At 42.3% G+C, this 17381-nt stretch overlaps 1 protein-coding gene and 1 pseudogene across 1 annotated transcript in view; one reads left to right on the top strand and one right to left on the bottom strand.

Moving 5' to 3' along the window:
* The first annotated feature begins 432 nt into the window (after window positions 1-432).
* Window positions 433-17381, top strand: part of PRKAR2A (protein kinase cAMP-dependent type II regulatory subunit alpha) — a 71981-nt gene continuing 55032 nt past the window's right edge. The window contains exon 1 of the mRNA XM_005909351.3: window positions 433-970. Coding sequence (XP_005909413.1) covers window positions 718-970 — 253 coding nt within the window. The 5' untranslated portion in view covers window positions 433-717. The remainder of the gene's footprint in view (window positions 971-17381) is intronic.
* Window positions 3216-4143, bottom strand: LOC102273779 (large ribosomal subunit protein eL39-like; annotated as a pseudogene).

Here is a 17381-nt window from a genome sequence, read left to right on the forward strand (position 1 = left end):
GTGGTTGTGACTTTCCCAGGTCTTTACTCTTGTTGTCCTCTATGTCCACATGGCTTTCCTCTGGCTCTTCCTGTGGTTAGATCCTGCCCAAGCCTCGGAGTCAGCTTGAATGTCACCCCCTAAAGAGGGTCCCCTTGTTCTCCACCATATCTGGAACCACACCGAGATGGTAAGGTGGCATTCTTGCCTCTGGCTTTCAGCTATGTCCCTGATACCCAGTAAGGGTGGGCAGATGGTTGGATCTTAGCGTGTGCTGAAAGAAGAAATGAAAGATAAAAAGCACTAACACCACTTAGCGGGTAGACCTCTCATCCTTGCGCCTGGATTGAAGATCGCCAGGGTAGCGGCGAGCAGACGGCCCCTTGGCGCAAGCGCACTGAGGGCCGGCCCTCGGCGGGAGCGCGCACGCCCGCGGCCGCGTGCGTCACAACCCGGGCTCCCGCCCCGCCCGTCCCGCTCGCCCGCTCGTCGGTGCCCGCGGCGGCGGCGGCGGTGGCTGCCCAGTGACAGCGGCGGCGGCGCCAGGCCGGCCGGAGTAGCGTAGGGTGGTGGGGCCCGGAGACACACACCCGGCCAAAGGGCGGCGTGGCGCGAGGAAGGCCCGACCCGGGTCGCGCGTGAGGAGACCTCGCGGGGCGCCGGGCGAGAGGCCGGCGTGAGGGAGCGCCCGCCTAGGCGGTGGCCGCCGGCGGCCCGGTCCCGCCTGCCGCCGCCGGCATGAGCCACATTCAGATCCCGCCCGGGCTCACGGAGCTGCTGCAGGGCTACACCGTGGAGGTGCTGCGGCAGCGGCCACCAGACCTCGTAGACTTCGCGGTGGACTATTTCACCCGCCTGCGCGAGGCCCGCTCCAGAGCCTCCACCCCGCCCGCCGCCCCTCCTTCCGGCTCCCAGGATTTCGATCCCGGCGCTGGCCTGGTCGCCGACGCGGTGGCGGACAGCGAGTCGGAGGACGAAGAGGACTTGGACGGTAGGCGGCGGGCTGGGCAGGGGTTCGCGGTACGGGGACCGAGGGAGCGGTGCCGGGGGGCGGGGGTCTCTCAAGATCCAGAGAGGGGCTGCGAGGGGCCAGGCCCGTCACCCTGGGCCGGGACTTTGGAGCCCGCGAGGGGAGTTCGTCCGGCTTTCCCAAGCCGCCGGCGTGAGCCCCGCGTGCGCCACTTCCAAATTGAGCTCGGCGATCCTGCCAGCCCCGGAAAGCAGCGAGCGAGTTGTCAGATTCAGCTCGAGTGAAACGTGCGCGCTTTCGGCCCGCGTGCTGGCGCGGGGCCGGAGGGGCGTGGAGCCCACGGCCGCCTCACCTCGGCTGGAGAAGCTTCGCCCGGTTTCGTTGCGAAGACAAGAACGTTCGCCTACACCGACTCGGGTTTCCTAACCAGGGCGGTAACTTGGGAAAACTTATTTTGTGAAAAGTTATCGTGCAAAGCTTTATAAGTGTAGACATAAATAGAAAAGGTGACCTGAACTCCCTATATGCCGTCACCCACGTTACACAGTTGAAATATCTGTCACAAATGTTTCATCTATACTTTTTTTTTTCTCTCCTTTGCTTAAGTATTTTAAAGCAAGTCCCAGGATTTCACGTTCTTTCAGCCTGGGATACTTCAGTATATGTATAAAGATATATTTAATTTGCCTAAAATGATTGGAGCAAATGTGGTGAGGGTCAAGAATACATTTTTTCTCATACGTGGTGCAGGAAAGAAGACTAGTAACACCTCTATATCTGATTTAAGCAAGATTGTCAAAAAGCAATTCCATTTTCCTTGATGGCTTCAACATAGACTTTGTCAGTTTAACGATAGAATTACCCTAGTTTTGAATAGCCAGAATTTAACAAAACAAAACATCTGAGAGACAAAGTTAGAGACTTAGTGTTTACTAGCTCACACTGAAAAAAAAAAACAACCCCCAACGACCTAGTTTTGAGTTGAATCCGCATGTAAGTTAGGCTGGCAGGGGAGTTAATTATTGGTCATTGCTATTGGAGGTTGTAAGGTTCAGTGCTGTGGACAACTTCCCGTAGTTTATTCATGCTAAGAATGGAAATTGTTCATCCGTGTTACCCTGGCTTTAATACACATTAAATTATGGGTTTTTCACCTTAAACCTGGAAATCAGAAATTATTTCACAAACCTCTGCCACAGAACTGCTTTGTGGTCTAAGACAAGCTTTGGAACTTATCTGATTTCAAATTTGCTTATCTTTAAAATAGGGTTAGTGACCACAGTCTCCCAGGAATAAATGTGTTTTTAAAAGATTTATTTCAGGAGTGACTTCTGCATTTGTTCCACTGTCATAACAATAAATCACAAAGTTGTAAATTGCTTTACAACAATCTTTGTTTACCCAAAACGTTACTATTTTAGCTATTAGTCCCAAGTGAGTAAAACCGAATTTCCAAGTTTTGTTTCATGTCTTCATTTTTGGGTCACTTTTTATATCTTTTTCAAAGTTGAATTGACTTAAATCTTTGTCACCCTGTGCTTTATTTTACTGGTATTTAATTTTTTTGTTTATATCTCTTCAGTGGCTGTGCTAAGTATAATTATAGCAGTCAACACAAGGTGAACTTCTATTTACAGATAATAGACTAAAAATACACCGCACACAGTGAGATACCACTTCATACCCATGTGGTTGGCTATTATGGAAAAAAAAAAAAAAAAAACAGAAGAGCAAGTGTTGGTGAGGATGTAGTGAAATTGGAACTCTTGCTTACTGCAGGTGGGAATGTAAAATGTCCTGGCTGCTGTGGAAGACTGACTTTTCCTCAAAAAGTTAAACATAGAATTACTGTGTGATCAAGCAATCCCACTATGTGTATACCCCCAAAGAACTGAAAGCAGGGAGTCAAACAGATACTTGTATGCTGGTGTTCATTGCTGCATTATTCACGATAGCCAAAAGATAGCCCAAGTGTTCCATAGACAGATGAATGAATAAATGTGGTATGTATACAAAATGTGGTGTATATGTACAATGGCACACTATTCATCCTTAAAAAGGAGTGGAATTCTGATGTATACTACAGCATGGATGATTCTTTTTTTTTTTCCAACAACGTTTCATATTTATTACTGAGTCTCATAGACTGATAGTGAGGAAACAAAAAACATCAGGAGCCAAGTATTACAGTAGTGATGCTCTCGCTGTGATTTGGCTGGTTAAACAAGTGGTCTTAACATGTGTGCCACTTTTTATGTGAGGCTTCTTATAGACCCAGCTTGGTTCTTCTCCAGTGTTTTCTCTGGGAATTGTACCTGATCTTATTGTCAGTTTTCATTCAAATCCATTGAGGAATGGGACGATTCTGCTTTTGTTTCTTGGCCAGGAATCACTTGATCCTGAAAGTCTTGTGAGACGACATGGTGAGGAGAGAACTCAACTGCACATAAGATGGCGGAGAAAAGAGAAGGAGCATGGATGATGCTTGATGACATTATGCTAGTATAATACGCTAGACACAAAAGGACAAATATTGTATGAATCCATTTATATGAGGTACCTGGAATAGGCAAATTCATGGAGACAGCAGAACAGAGATTACTAGGAGCTGGGGAGAGTGGACAGTGGGGAGTTACCTTTTAATGAGGGCAGAGTTTCTGTTTGGAATGATGACCAAGTTTTGAGATTGGATAGGGGTGATGGTTGCACAATGTTGCGAATGTACTTAATGCCATGAATTGTACACTTCAATGGTTGAAATGGTAAATTATGTTATGCAGAAAACATATGTTTTTGAAAAGATAAGAAATACTAGGATGACCAAAAAGTTCATTCAGGCTTTTCTGTAACATCATACAGAACGCATTGCATATCCAGTGATTAGGAACATTAGGAATAATAAGTCCACAGTACCTAAAATTAGAAATAGGATATATAGTATTAGAACCATAATATATCAGAGAGACTTTACTTAGTAGGGCTTCCCTGATAGCTCAGTTGGTAAAGAATCTGCCTGCAATGTCAGTTGGTAAGGAATCCGCCTGCAATGCAGGAGACCCCTGTTCGATTCCTGGGTCAGGATGATCCACTGGAGAAGGGATAGGCTACCCACTCCAGTATTCCTGGGCTTCCCTAGTGGCTCAGCTGGTGAATCCACCTGCAGTGCTGGAGACCTGGGTTCGATTCCTGGGTTGGAAGATCCCCCTGGACAAGGGAAAGGCTACCCACTCCAGTATTCTGGCCTAGAAAATTCCATGGACTGTATAGTCCATGGGGCTGCAAAGAATCGGACACCACTGAGCAACTTTCACTTTCACTTTACTTAGTAAGGTCCTGAATGGCTAACTACCAATTCAGTTTATGAAACTGTATGCTACTAGAAACACTCAAAAAGCTTCATTAATTGTTATTGGTTTAGTTTAACAACAGTTTGATATCAAACAACACATCAAATGTGAAGTATTAGAATGAATAGTTCATTCTTGGGAAGGCCTGAAGAGTTCAGACTTTATTGACTTATTAATAAGTTACTCTGACTGCATCCTCATAAGAATAATAACTTGGCATCTAGACTTGATTCACTTCTGTAATTACAGTAAAACATTTATATTTGTGGGTCTCAGCATTTTTTTTCTTTTTTGGTTTATGGAGACATAATCCATATACCACATAATTAACCCATTTAAAGTGTATAGTTCATTGGTTTACTGTATCTACAAGATATGTACAACTGTCACCACAGTCAGTTTTAGAATATTTTTATCACCCCCCCAAAAGACACCCCGTACACTTTAGCCATCCCCTGCCCACATCCCTGTTCCCTTAGTTTTAGGCAATTACTAATTTGCTTTCTGTCTCTATGAATGCGCCTGTCCTGGCCAATTAATTTAAATGGAATCATAAAATATATGGTCTTTTTGCTTCTGGCTTCTTTACCTTAGCATAATATTTTCAAACTTCATCAATATTGTAGCATATATTAGTTTTTCATCTCTGTTTATTGCTGAATCCTGCTCCATTGTGTGAATCTGCCACATTTTTTTGTCCGTTCAGCTGTTGATGGCCACTTAGGTTGTTTCCACTTGTTTGTTATCACGAATAATGCTGTTGTGAACACTCCTGTGTATAAGTTCCTGTGTGGACACGGGTTTTCATTTCTTTCTGGTATATACACAATAGTAGAATTCTTGCACCATATGGTAGCTCTTATACTTCATATTTTGAGGAACTAATTGTTTTCCAGAAGTGGCTGTGCCATTTTACATATTCTAACCAGCAGTGTATTGAGGATTCTGATTCCTCCCCATCCTTGTCAACGCTTTTTATCTTTTTTATTATAGCCAGCCTAGTGGGTACTCTTGCCTGGAAAATCCCATGGGCAGAGGAGCCTGGTAGACTGCAGTCCATGGCGTCTCTTAAGAGTCAGACACGACTGAGAGACGACTTTCACTTTTCACTTTCATGCATTGGAGAAGGAAATGGCAACCCACTCCAGTGTTCTTGCCTGGAGAATCCCAGGGACGGGGGAGCCTGGTGGGCTGCCGTCTATGGGGTCGCACAGAGTCGGACACCACTGAAGTGACTTAGCAGCAGCAGCAGCAGTGGGTAGGAAGTAGTAGCTACCTCATTGTAGCTTTGCTTTGCAGTTTCCTAATAATATTGAAAGATGATGCTGTGAAAGTACTGCACTCAATATGCCAGCAAATTTGGAAAACTCAGCAGTGGCCACAGGACTGGAAAAGGTCAGTTTTCATTCCAATTCCAAAGAAAGGCAATGCCAAAGAATGCTCAAACTACCACACAATTGCACTCATCTCACATGCTAGTAAAGTAATGCTCAAAATTCTCCAAGCATGAACTTCCTGATATTCAAGCTGGTTTTAGAAAAGGCAGAGGAACCAGAGATCAAATTGCCAACATCCGCTGGATCATGGAAAAAGCAAGAGAGTTCCAGAAAAACATCTATTTCTGCTTTATTGACTATGCCAAAGCCTTTGACTGTGTGGATCACAATAAACTGTGGAAAATTCTTCAAGAGATGGGAATACCAGACCACCTGACCTGCCTCTTGAGAAATCTGTATGCAGGTCAGGAAGCAACAGTTAGAACTGGACATGGAACAACAGACTGGTTCCAAATAGGAAAAGGAGTATGTCAAGGTTGTATATTGTCACCCTGCTTATTTAACTTATATGCAGAGTACATCATGAGAAATGCTGGGCTGGAAGAAGCACAAGCTGGAATCAAGATTGCCGGGAGAAATATCAATAACGTCAGATATGCAGATGACACCACCCTTATGGCAGAAAGTGAAGAGGAACTCAAAAGCCTCTTGATGAAAATGAAAGTGGAAAGTGAAAAGGTTGGCTTAAAGCTCAGCATTCAGGAAACGAAGATCATGGCATCTGGTCCCATCACTTCATGGAAAATAGATGGGGAAACAGTGGAAACAGTGTCAGACTTTTTTTTCCTGGGCTCCAAAATCACTGCAGATGGTGAGTGCAGCCATGAAATTAAAAGATGCTTACTCCTTGGAAGGAAAGTTATGACCAACCTAGATAGCATATTCAAAAGCAGAGATATTACTTTGCCAACAAAGGTCCATCTAGTCAAGGCTATGGTTTTTCCCGTGGTCACGTATGGATGTGAGAGTTGGACTGTGAAGAAGGCTGAGCGCCGAAGAATTGATGCTTTTGAACTGTGGTGTTGGGAGAAGACTCTTGAGAGTCCCTTGGACTGCAAGGAGATCCAACCAGTCCATTCTGAAGGAGATCAGCCCTGGGATTTCTTTGGAGGGAATGATGCTAAAGCTGAAACTCCAGTACTTTGGCCACCTCATGCGAAGAGTTGACTCATTGGAAAAGACTCTGATGCTGGGAGGGATTCGGAGCAGGAGGAGAAGGGGACGACAGAGGATGAGATGGCTGGATGGCATCACTGACTCGATGGACGTGAGTCTGAGTGAACTCCGGGAGTTGGTGATGGACAGGGAGGCCTGGTATTCATGGGGTTGCAAAGAGTCGGACACGACTCAGCGACTGAACTGAACTGAATGATATTGAGCATCTTTCCATGTGTGTGTTGGTCATTTGTGTATCTTTGAAAAAATGTCTATTCAGGTCCTTAGTCCGTTTTATAAAATTGGTTTGTCTTTTTATTGTTAAGTTCTAAGAGTTCTTTGTATATTCTAAACAAGTCCTTTATCAGATATATGACTAAAAACTATGTTCTGCATTTAGCAGGTTGTCGTTTTACTTTTTTGATATGGTTTTTTGGAGCATGGGTTTTTAATTTTTACTAAGTCCAGTGTATCATTGTCTTTTGTTGTTTGTGCCATAGGTGTCTTATTTAGGAAGCTGTTGCCAGACCCAAGGTCATGAAGATTAACCTCTCTGTTTTCTTGTATGAGTTTTACAGTTTTAGCTTTACATTTAGGTTGTAGTACTTTGGGGTTTGTTTGGGTTTTTTTTTTGGCCGTGCAACATAGGAGATCTTAGTTCCCCAAGCAAGGATCAAACCTGTGCCCTGTGCCCTTAAGTGTGGAGTCTTAAGCACTGGACTGCCAGGGACATCCCTATGTTGTAGTACATTTTTGTTATTTTTTGTTTAGGAAGTAAGGTACTTCATTCTTTTATATGTGGTTTTTTAAGCACCACTTTTTTTTTAGTATTTATTTATTTGGCTACACATGACACCCCACTCCAGTACTCTTGCCTGGAAAATCCCATGGACGGAGGGGCCTGGTAGGCTGCAGTCCATGGGGTCGCTAAAAGTCGGACACGACTAAGCGACTTCACTTTCACTTTTCACTTTCATGCATTGGAGAAGGAAATGGCAACCCATTCCAGTGTTCTTGCCTGGAGAATCCCAGGGACGGGGGAGCCTGGTGGGCTGCGGTCTATGGGGTTGCACAGGGTTGGACACGGCTGAAGCGACTTAGCAGATCTTAGTTGCATCATGTTGCAACTTAGTTGCGGCATGTGGGATCCAGTACCCTGATCAGGGATTGAACCTAGGCCTGCTGGGTTAGGAGCACAGAGTCTTAGTCACTGCACCACCAGGAAAGTCCCCAGCACCACTTATTACAAAGACTATTCTTTCCCCATTTAATTGTCTTGCTACTCTTGTTGAAAATCAATTGACTGTAAATGCGAGAGTCTGTTTTGAACTCTCAGTTCTATTCCATTGATCTGTATATCTGCCTGTGTGCCACTCCTGCATTCCTTGACTGCTGTAGATTTGTAGTAGTTTTAGAATCAGGAAATGTGAATTTTCCAACTTTGTTCTTTTTCAGAGTTGTTTTGCCTATTTGCATTTCCATATGAATTGTAGGATTAACTTGTCAATTTCTGCAACAAGGCCAACTGGGATTTTGAATTTGTAGATTAATTTGGCGAGTATTGCCTTTTAACAATGTTAAGTCTTCAGATCTGTGAATATAGAATGTCTTTTCATTTATTTAGATTTTCTATAATTTCTAAATTAAAGAACCACAAGTGTCTTGTAGTTTTTAGAATATAAAGTTTTCACTTATTTTATTAAATTTATTCCTAAGTCATTTATTTCTTGTGAAGTGATTGTAAATGAAATTGTTTTCTTAATTTCATTTTCAGATTGATCATTGCAAATGTATAGAAATACAGTTAATTTTTAAGATATTGACCTGTATCTTGCAGTCTTGCTGAACTTGTTTATTAGTTCTCTAGTTTTTTAGTGGATTCCTTAGGATATTTTCCCAGCATTTTTTATTGCACAGTATATACCACATAACAATTGGAGTTGGTTTAAATTGCCTTATTGGAACTTTTTTGAGACTTGCTTAATAATAATAATATTTCTACAGTTCACATATCTGGGTCTCTCAGGAGGATTTCGACACAGTTGAACCAGCCCTCTTTGAAACTTTCTCCCTCCTTGGCATCAGTGTCTTTATTCCCCTGTGTCTTGACTCTCTCACCTCTGTCCTTTAAATGTCTGTTGATGATCCCCTGAATTTGGTTTGTTTACTGTTTCTCCCTCAGTGACAGTTCTCTTCCTAAGCATTGAACCTGCCCTGAACCTGAACTTTCAGAATCAAAACTTGCTGTTAGACACACACCCTATTTATGATTGTCTTGTCAGCTGGTCACCTCTCATTCATCTCTCAAGCTCATGATGCCTAAAACTAATGTTGTGAACTTACCTGTCACACAGCTCTGTTTTCTCTGCAGTCACCTTTTTCTGATTTCTTCAGCAAGAAACCCAGAAATCCATCACTTTCTTCTCTCTTTTGCACTTTCACTTTCATTTATTTTGATCTCTGGGTTCCCCCATCTTCTCCTTCCCTACTGTCCCTTCCCTGCCTTGGGTTTGCTTTTTATTACTTCTTAAAAGAGAAAAATTATTTGACTGCACCAGGTCTTAGCTGTGGCATGTGAAGTTTTAGTTGCAGCACGTGGGATCTAGTTCATTGTCCAGGAATTGAACCCAGGCCGCCTGCATTGGGAGCATGGCATCTTGGCCAGTGCGCCACCAGGGAAGTCCTTATATTGCTTCTTAACTGGATGCATCCTGTAGGTCTCCCACTCATCTGTCTTCTACCCATCTATACACTGTCACCAAAATCAGCTTTCTTTCCTTTTATCTCCCTGTAAAGAATCGTGGTGAACTGTGTGTAATGTGAAATTTGCCATTTTAACCATTGTGAGTGTACAGTTCAGTGCCATCAGTACAGTGCCTTCACAGTATTGTGCGGCCACCTTTCTTTTTGAGGCAGGTAAACTTTTTTGAAGTAAAACGTATGTGCAAAAAGGTGCACAAATCACAGATGTGCAGCGTGATTGTTCATAAAGTGTACACACTATGTATTCCTTCATCTTGCTCTGGAAATATCAGCTGGAGGAGACTTTTTTTTTTTTTACTCTTTTTCTACATTTTACGTAATTTACCCATAAATACTGTTCTGTGATTAGGACAGCTTGCATTTATTAAGCCTTTATTCTTTAGTAGTCTCAGTGCTCAGTTATTTATTATGCATCATCTCATTGAATCCTCCTAATCTTTTGAAAAAGGTTCTTGCCTGGAGAATCCCAAGGACGGGGGAGCCTAGTGGGCTGCTGTCTATGGGGTCGCACAGAGTTGGACACGACTGAAGCGACTTAGCAGCAGGGACTATAATTATCTCCATTTTACAGATATGGAAATTGAGACCTAGAAACTATCCAAGACCATGTAATAAGCAGGGTTTGACTTTAGGCTGCGTTTAATGCCATTATACTGTTCATTTTGGTAGAATATACATAAAATTTACTGTTACCATTTTAAAATATACAGTTCAGGGGCATTCAGTACATTATTTTGTGTAACTGTCACCACTATATTGTTCTTTTTCAAGATTCTTTTGAGTTTTCAGGACTCCTTGCAATTCTATATGAATTTTAGGATCAGGTTTTCCATTTCTGCAAAACAAAAACACAAAACTTGTTTTCTTAAACTTCATATTCAGTTTGTTGATAGTGAATATATGCAACTGCAACTGATTTTTGTATGTTGATCTTGTACCCTGCAACTTGTGGATTCTTTAGGATTTTCTGTATATACGATCATGTAATTTGTAAATAGTTTTATTGTTCCTTTTTTATTTGAATGCTCTTTTATTTATTTATCTTGCTTAATTGTTCTGGTAGGGCTTTCAGTACTATGCTGAATAAAGGTGACTGAAACAGGCATCAGTGGTGTTGGAAGCAGTGAAGAGGTCAAATTGGATAAAGCCAGTGTTGAAATGATTCAGCTGTGATTCTTGGGGATAGAGGCTCTAGTGGGGTTGTGATGGAAGAGGTCAGGTGCCAGTAGGTCAGGGAGTGTGTGTGTGAGAGAGAGAGAGAGAGAGGGAGGGAATGAAGGAGGGAGTAAAGAAGGAAAGAAGAGCCTGCAGAAGATTCAGATAAAAAATGGTGAGTATGTTTTGAAGAAGAAAGGACTTGGTGGTAGCTTGAAGAAGTACAGATATGAAGGCAGGTCTCTGATTCTGTTTTGTTCGGTTAGAGTCACCATAAGCATGTTCACATGCAGAGGGAAAGGAGCCCGTGGAGAGCTCGTGTCTGATGCAGCAAGGTCCTAGAGTTGGGGGTGGGGAGGTGGATTAGAATGCAGGGGAAAAGTGGGGACATCTCATATTCAGAAACGGGAGAGGGATGTTATTTGCTTTAGCTGTTATTTAATTTAAAGGATAATTTAAGGTTTTACTTCTGTGTGCTCTTAATTCAAGGCTTTGTCTTTTACTTACTTGAATCTCAGAGGTGAACATCTAAGCTAAGGGGAAACAGTAGGGAGGTTTTCCAAAAAAATTTAAAGAGAACTATTGTATGACTGAGCAATCCCAGTTCTGGGTTTTTTCCAAAAGAAAACAAAAACACTAATTCAAAAAAATAAACACACCGCTGTGCTCAAGGCAGCATTATTTACAGAAGCAAGATAAGAATGCAACCTGAGTGCCCATTGTTAGGTGAATGGATAAAGATGTGGTATATATTTACAGGTGGAATATTACTCAGCTAAAAAAGAGAATGACAGCTTGCCATTTATGACAACATGGATGGACTAGAGGGTATTATGCTGAATGAAATAGGTCAGACAGAGAAAGACAAATACTATATGGTTTCACTTGTATGTAGAACTTAAAAAATAAAACAAATTTAGAAATGTATTAAAACAGAAACAGACTAACAGATACAGAGAACAAACTGGTAGTTACCATAGGGGCGTGAGTCAGGGTAAGAGTGAAATTGGTGAGGGAGATTAAGAGGTTCACACTTCCAATAATAAAACAAGTAAGTCACAAGGATGTAACGTACAGCAAAGGGAATATAGGTAATAAGATGATAATCATTTTTTATGGTGACAGTGGGTAGCAAGTTACTATGGTGATCATTTTGTAGCATATAAAAATATTAAATTACTATGTTATACATCTAAAACTAATATAATATTGAAAGTCAATTATATTTCAAATAAAAAAAAGATAACATCTGCTAGGGCTGTTCTGGTATTTTGTATCGTCACAATACGTTTTTCTCATGTATGTATTTTTTCCTGTTTAGTGTAAAATTTAGTGTATGACTCTTTGGAATTAAAAAAAGGTAATCATGGGGCTTCCCGGGTGATCCAGTGGTTAAGACTCCATGCCTCTACTGCAGGTGAGGCCAGGAAAAAAAAACAAACAGGCATGTTTATCTTATATTATTTCTTTGGCATTTGAGATTTTATTTAAGTGAATTTAAGATTAAAATATAGATGGCTTGAGTTTTTTAGTCCAAGCCCTGATATCTGCCAGGGAATTTGTTAACAACCGTTTTAAGATGTGATACCCACAAGATAATGTGTGTGAAGACAGTGACTAAAGATGTCAAGATTTGGATGAAGATTTTTTTGGTAAACCAGTGGCTGGAGAATTATTGTTCAGTTTGCAATGTTATTATTTTTTTTTCTGCAATGTTATTATTAAACCTCTGTGTTTTTTTTTACATCCATTATTTTTAAACAAAAGTAAAATGATGATTACAGGAGAATTTGCTTCATGCTGTGAATGCTTGATGATTCTCTTCAGAAAGATTATTAAAGCTTTTTGTTTGGTGACTCTGTGATCATTAACAGGGCAACTGCTCTGTCTTACTGTTACCAAACCAAGAGTCCAATGTTCAACTAATGAGTCGGTTTCTCAACTCACAGAGAAGCCATGTCTGATTGGTGATGCTCCCGGTTTTTGGTTTTTTTCCTGTTGATAGTGATCCATAGATAATTCTCAGAGTATGGTTCAATTTAATGCATACCATATTTTTAAGTGTTGTGCAGGTCTAGGAGATGATTGGTATCTGAAATGCCAAGTGAGAGAGGGATTTAACACCCTAAAATGAGTGGTCTTGTATGGCTTTTTTCATGCTTGCTTTATTTCTGTAAGTTGGCTAGGGAGTTTTCACAGTTTGTTTTTGTTGAATAATAAAGAACATGTCTGGCCTTTGTCCCAGATTCCTGGCACAGAACTTCTAAAACTCTTAGAATTTCCCAAGTAATGGAAATATAAAGTAATGCTCAAAATTCTCCAAGCCAGGCTTCAGCAATATGTGAACCATGAACTTCCTGATGTTCAAGCTGGTTTTAGAAAAGGCAGAGGAACCCAGAGATCAAATTGCCAACATCCGCTGGATCATGGAAAAAGCAAGAGAGTTCCAGCAAAACATCTATTTCTGCTTTATTGACTATGCCAAAGCCTTTGACTGTGTGGATCACAATAAACTGTGGAAAATTCTTCAAGAGATGGGAATACCAGACCACCTGATCTGCCTCTTGAGAAATCTGTATGCAGGTCAGGAAGCAACAGTTAGAACTGGACATGGAACAACAGACTGGTTCCAAATAGGAAAAGGAGTACGGCAAGGCTGTATATTGTCACCCTGTTTATTTAACTTCTCTGCAGAGTACATCATGAGAAACGCTGGACTGGAAGAAACACAAGCTGGAATCAAGATTGCTGGGACAAATATCAATAACCTCAGATATGCAGATGACACTACCCTTATGGCAGAAAGTGAAGAACTAAAAAGCCTCTTGATGAAAATGAAAGTGGAGAGTGAAAAAGTTGGCTTAAAGCTCAACATTCAGGAAACGAAGATCATGGCATCCGGTCCCATCACTTCATGGGAAATAGATGGAGAAACAGTGGAAACAATGTCAGACTTTATTTTTCTGGGCTCTAAAATCACTGTAGATGGTGAGTGCAGCCATGAAATTAAAAGATGCTTACTCCTTGGAAGGAAAGTTATGACCAACCTAGATAGCATATTCAAAAGCAGAGATATTACTTTGCCAACAAAGGTCCGTCTAGTCAAGGCTATGGTTTTTCCCGTGGTCACGTATGGATGTGAGAGTTGGACTGTGAAGAAGGCTGAGTGCCGAAGAATTGATGCTTTTGAACTGTGGTGTTGGAGAAGACTCTTGAGAGTCCCTTGGACTGCAAGGAGATCCAACCAGTCCATTCTGAAGGAGATCAGCCCTGGGATTTCTTTGGAGGGAATGATGCTAAAGCTGAAACTCCAGTACTTTGGCCACCTCATGCGAAGAGTTGACTCATTGGAAAAGACTCTGATGCTGGGAGGGATTGGGGGCAGGAGGAGAAGGGGATGACAGAGGATGGGATGGCTGGATGGCATCACTGACTCGATGGACGTGAGTCTGAGTGAACTCCGGGAGTTGGTGATGGACAGGGAGGCCTGGTGTGCTGCGATTCATGGGGTCGCAAAGAGTCGGACACGACTGAGCAACTGATCTGATCTGATCTGAAGCCCCCTTGGATCAGACTTGAATTTATGTTAATGAGATGATTCAAGATGGGGCCTGGTCACCAGAAAAATCAACCATGTAATTAGAATGTTGGAGCTTTGAGCCAGTCTGACCTCTGGGGAAAGTTGAGGGACTGGAGATTGAATTTAATGTTGTAGCCCATGATTCAGTCAATCACATTTATGGAATGAAACTCCAACAAAGCTCTGAACATCAAAACTTGGCGGAACTTCCTGGTTGATGATATGCTGGGAAGGTGAAGCACCCTGATTCTGTGAGAAGAGACAGGGAAACTGTGCTCTGTGTATATCTTCATTTAGCCAATACTGATTTGTATCCTTTATAATAAAACTGTAATAATAGGTATGTGCTTGCTTGTGTGTGTTCAGTCATCTAACTCTTTGTGACCCCGTGGACTGTAGCCCGCCAGGCTCCTCTGTCCATGGAATTTTCCAGGCAAGAATACTGGAGTGGGTTGCCATTTCCTTCTCCAGGGGATCATCCCAACCCAGGGATAGAACCCGCATCTCCTGTGTCTCCTGCATTCTCAGGTGGATTCTTTTTTTTTTTTTTTAATGAAATGGTCAAAGAGACCGAAAAGTCTGACCGAGAAAGGAGAGTTCGGTCCACACACTTTGCCCATTTCTGGTCGGTTCCCGAAGGAGACATTGGGTGCCTCTTGGCATTGGCAGGTCGGTATAAACCCCCGACAGGTTTCTGCCATAAGCCGTATGAGATCACCGTGGAACCGCAGAGCAGGGCTCCTTACTTGCTTCTCACAGGGCCTGTCATTCATTCACACAAGCACACGGTAGAGTTAGTAAAGCACGGCAGAAAATGTGTTTGCTAAGAGAACAAAGAACTAAAGCTCCAAGCATCCTTATCTTGTCCTGAAGGATCCCGGACAAGCCCCCAAGATGAAAGGTGGTTGTTGAATCACACGAAGACACCGGGATTCTTGACCCCGGGAGGAGAAGAATTCAATCCGGGGCCAGAGACGAGGCTTGATCGCTCAGAGCTTTTGTGTAATAAAGTTTTATTAAAGTATAAAGGAGATAGAGAAAGCTTCTGACATAGGCATCAGAAGGGGGTAGAAAGAGTACTCTCAGGTGGATTCTTTACCCACTGAACTATCAGGGAAACCCCCAGGAATAGGTATGTGTGAGTGCGTGCTCAGTCGTATCTGATTCTTTGCAACCCCATGGACTGTGGCCTGCCAGGCTCCCCTGTCCATGGAGTTTTTCAGGCAAGAATACCAGAGTGGGTTGCCATCTCCTAAAGTCCTGTGAGTTGTTTTAGCAAGTCAAACCTGAGAGTTGTGGGAACCTGTGAATTTGTAGCCAGTTGGTTAGACATGTTGGTGGCCCAGGACCACCAAAGTGCAACTAGCAACTGGAGTAAAGGCAGTCTTGTTGGGGACCATGTCCCTGAGATGTGGACTCGGGTGCTACCCTGAGGGTTAGCATCAGAATTGTATTGAAGTTTACCAGTTGGTGTCAGAGTAGTTTTTTTATATTCCTGTTATAATTCAACTTAAATTAGTGGCCAGATGTGAGTTGATGAGGTGATATACCCAGGAAGGGGGGCGTGGCTTTTAGTCCTTTCTGGCTTATTAGGGCCTCATTCATTCAGTCCATCTACATTTAGTGTCTGTGCATGACAAGGTCTGTGCCAGACAAAAGGTGGTAGGAACGTCCCCGTACTTATTCCTTAGGAGTTTTTAATGTAATGTAGTAGACACATGGAATTTTTGCATTCTGTGGTAGAGAAGGAATCTCAGCTCTTAGAATGGCATTTTCATTCTTTGGCAGGACATTGGGGCTGGGTTAGAGATGGGTTTTCTAGGCAGTGGGTACTTTAGGACCAGAGAGATGTTCAGTGGATGGGGACAGGGGGTTGTGGGTGCCAATGGTTGTTTCAGAATAAATGACTCTGTTTACTGGCTGGATGTGTGTATTAGGGCAGTGTTTTTGGAGAGAGGTTAAATGGACCACTGTATCAGAATTTCTCTGTCCCCTGGTTCCCCCATCCCCTCCCAGGAATGCTGGTTTTTTCTTTTCTACCTTTTTTTTTTAATGATGGAAAATGTCGATGGACAATAGTAAAATGAATAGTGTAATAACCCCCATCGTCTATCTATCCCCAACTCTGTTAACTCTTGGGCGGTGACTTGATTTATAATGTTTGCTAATTTCTCTTGGGGAGTCTTTACCCATGTATTTACTATACCAGTATCAAGCTACCACAGAATTTCACTGAACAAGAAGTTAGGTAAAGATTTTCAGAATCAGTTCTCCTGACCCCAGCTCGTGACTCAGACCACCTTCCTCTTTGATTACTTTTTTTAAATATCAAAAACAATTTTATCCATAAGTATTTAGGTTTATGTCCCTCAGGACTAGTTCTAAATATATATCCACAAAACTTTCATCATATCTAAAATAAACAATAATGCCTTAATATCAAATATTCAATCTCTGTTCACACTTCTCCACACATCTTCAGATAAGGTCAAGAATTACATTTGACTGCCTTATCTCTTAAGTCTCTTTTAGTCTGTAGGATCTTTCTTGATCTCTTTCTTGTTTCCTTTGAAGATTATTTGTAGAATAAAGTTTATTTTGTAGAGTTTGGCTGATTGCATCCCCATGATGTTTGCATCAGAGTTCCCCGTCCCCTGTTTTTCCTCTCATTTCATAATTGGCACTAGAGCAGTAGTTTTCAAATGAGGTTCCAGGATCAGTAACATCAGCATCATCTGGGAAACTTATTAGAAGTACAGATTCTTAGCTTCACTCCAGGCCTGTTGAATCAGAAACTCTGAAGAAGAGGCCTTCAGTCTTCTCAATAATTCTGATGTATCCTAAAGTTTGAGGACCATTGCTACATCAGCTTGATCAGATTCAGGTTTGTCCCCCGCCCATCTCACTGTCTTACCCTCACCAACTATGGTAGGTGTCAGGGAGATGCAGTGGAATGAGGAAGGGACAGACAGGAAAGGTGAGCCGCCAGCCTCCCAGGGAGTGAGGAGCACGGCCTGCTGCGTCTGGTGTCTGAGTTCTACCCAGGAGGAAATCCTATATCCAGTGGATACCTCCACAGTGCTTTATCAGACAAA

Source organism: Bos mutus, chromosome 22, assembly GCF_027580195.1.
Source record: "Bos mutus isolate GX-2022 chromosome 22, NWIPB_WYAK_1.1, whole genome shotgun sequence".
Classification (NCBI taxonomy): domain Eukaryota; kingdom Metazoa; phylum Chordata; class Mammalia; order Artiodactyla; family Bovidae; genus Bos; species Bos mutus.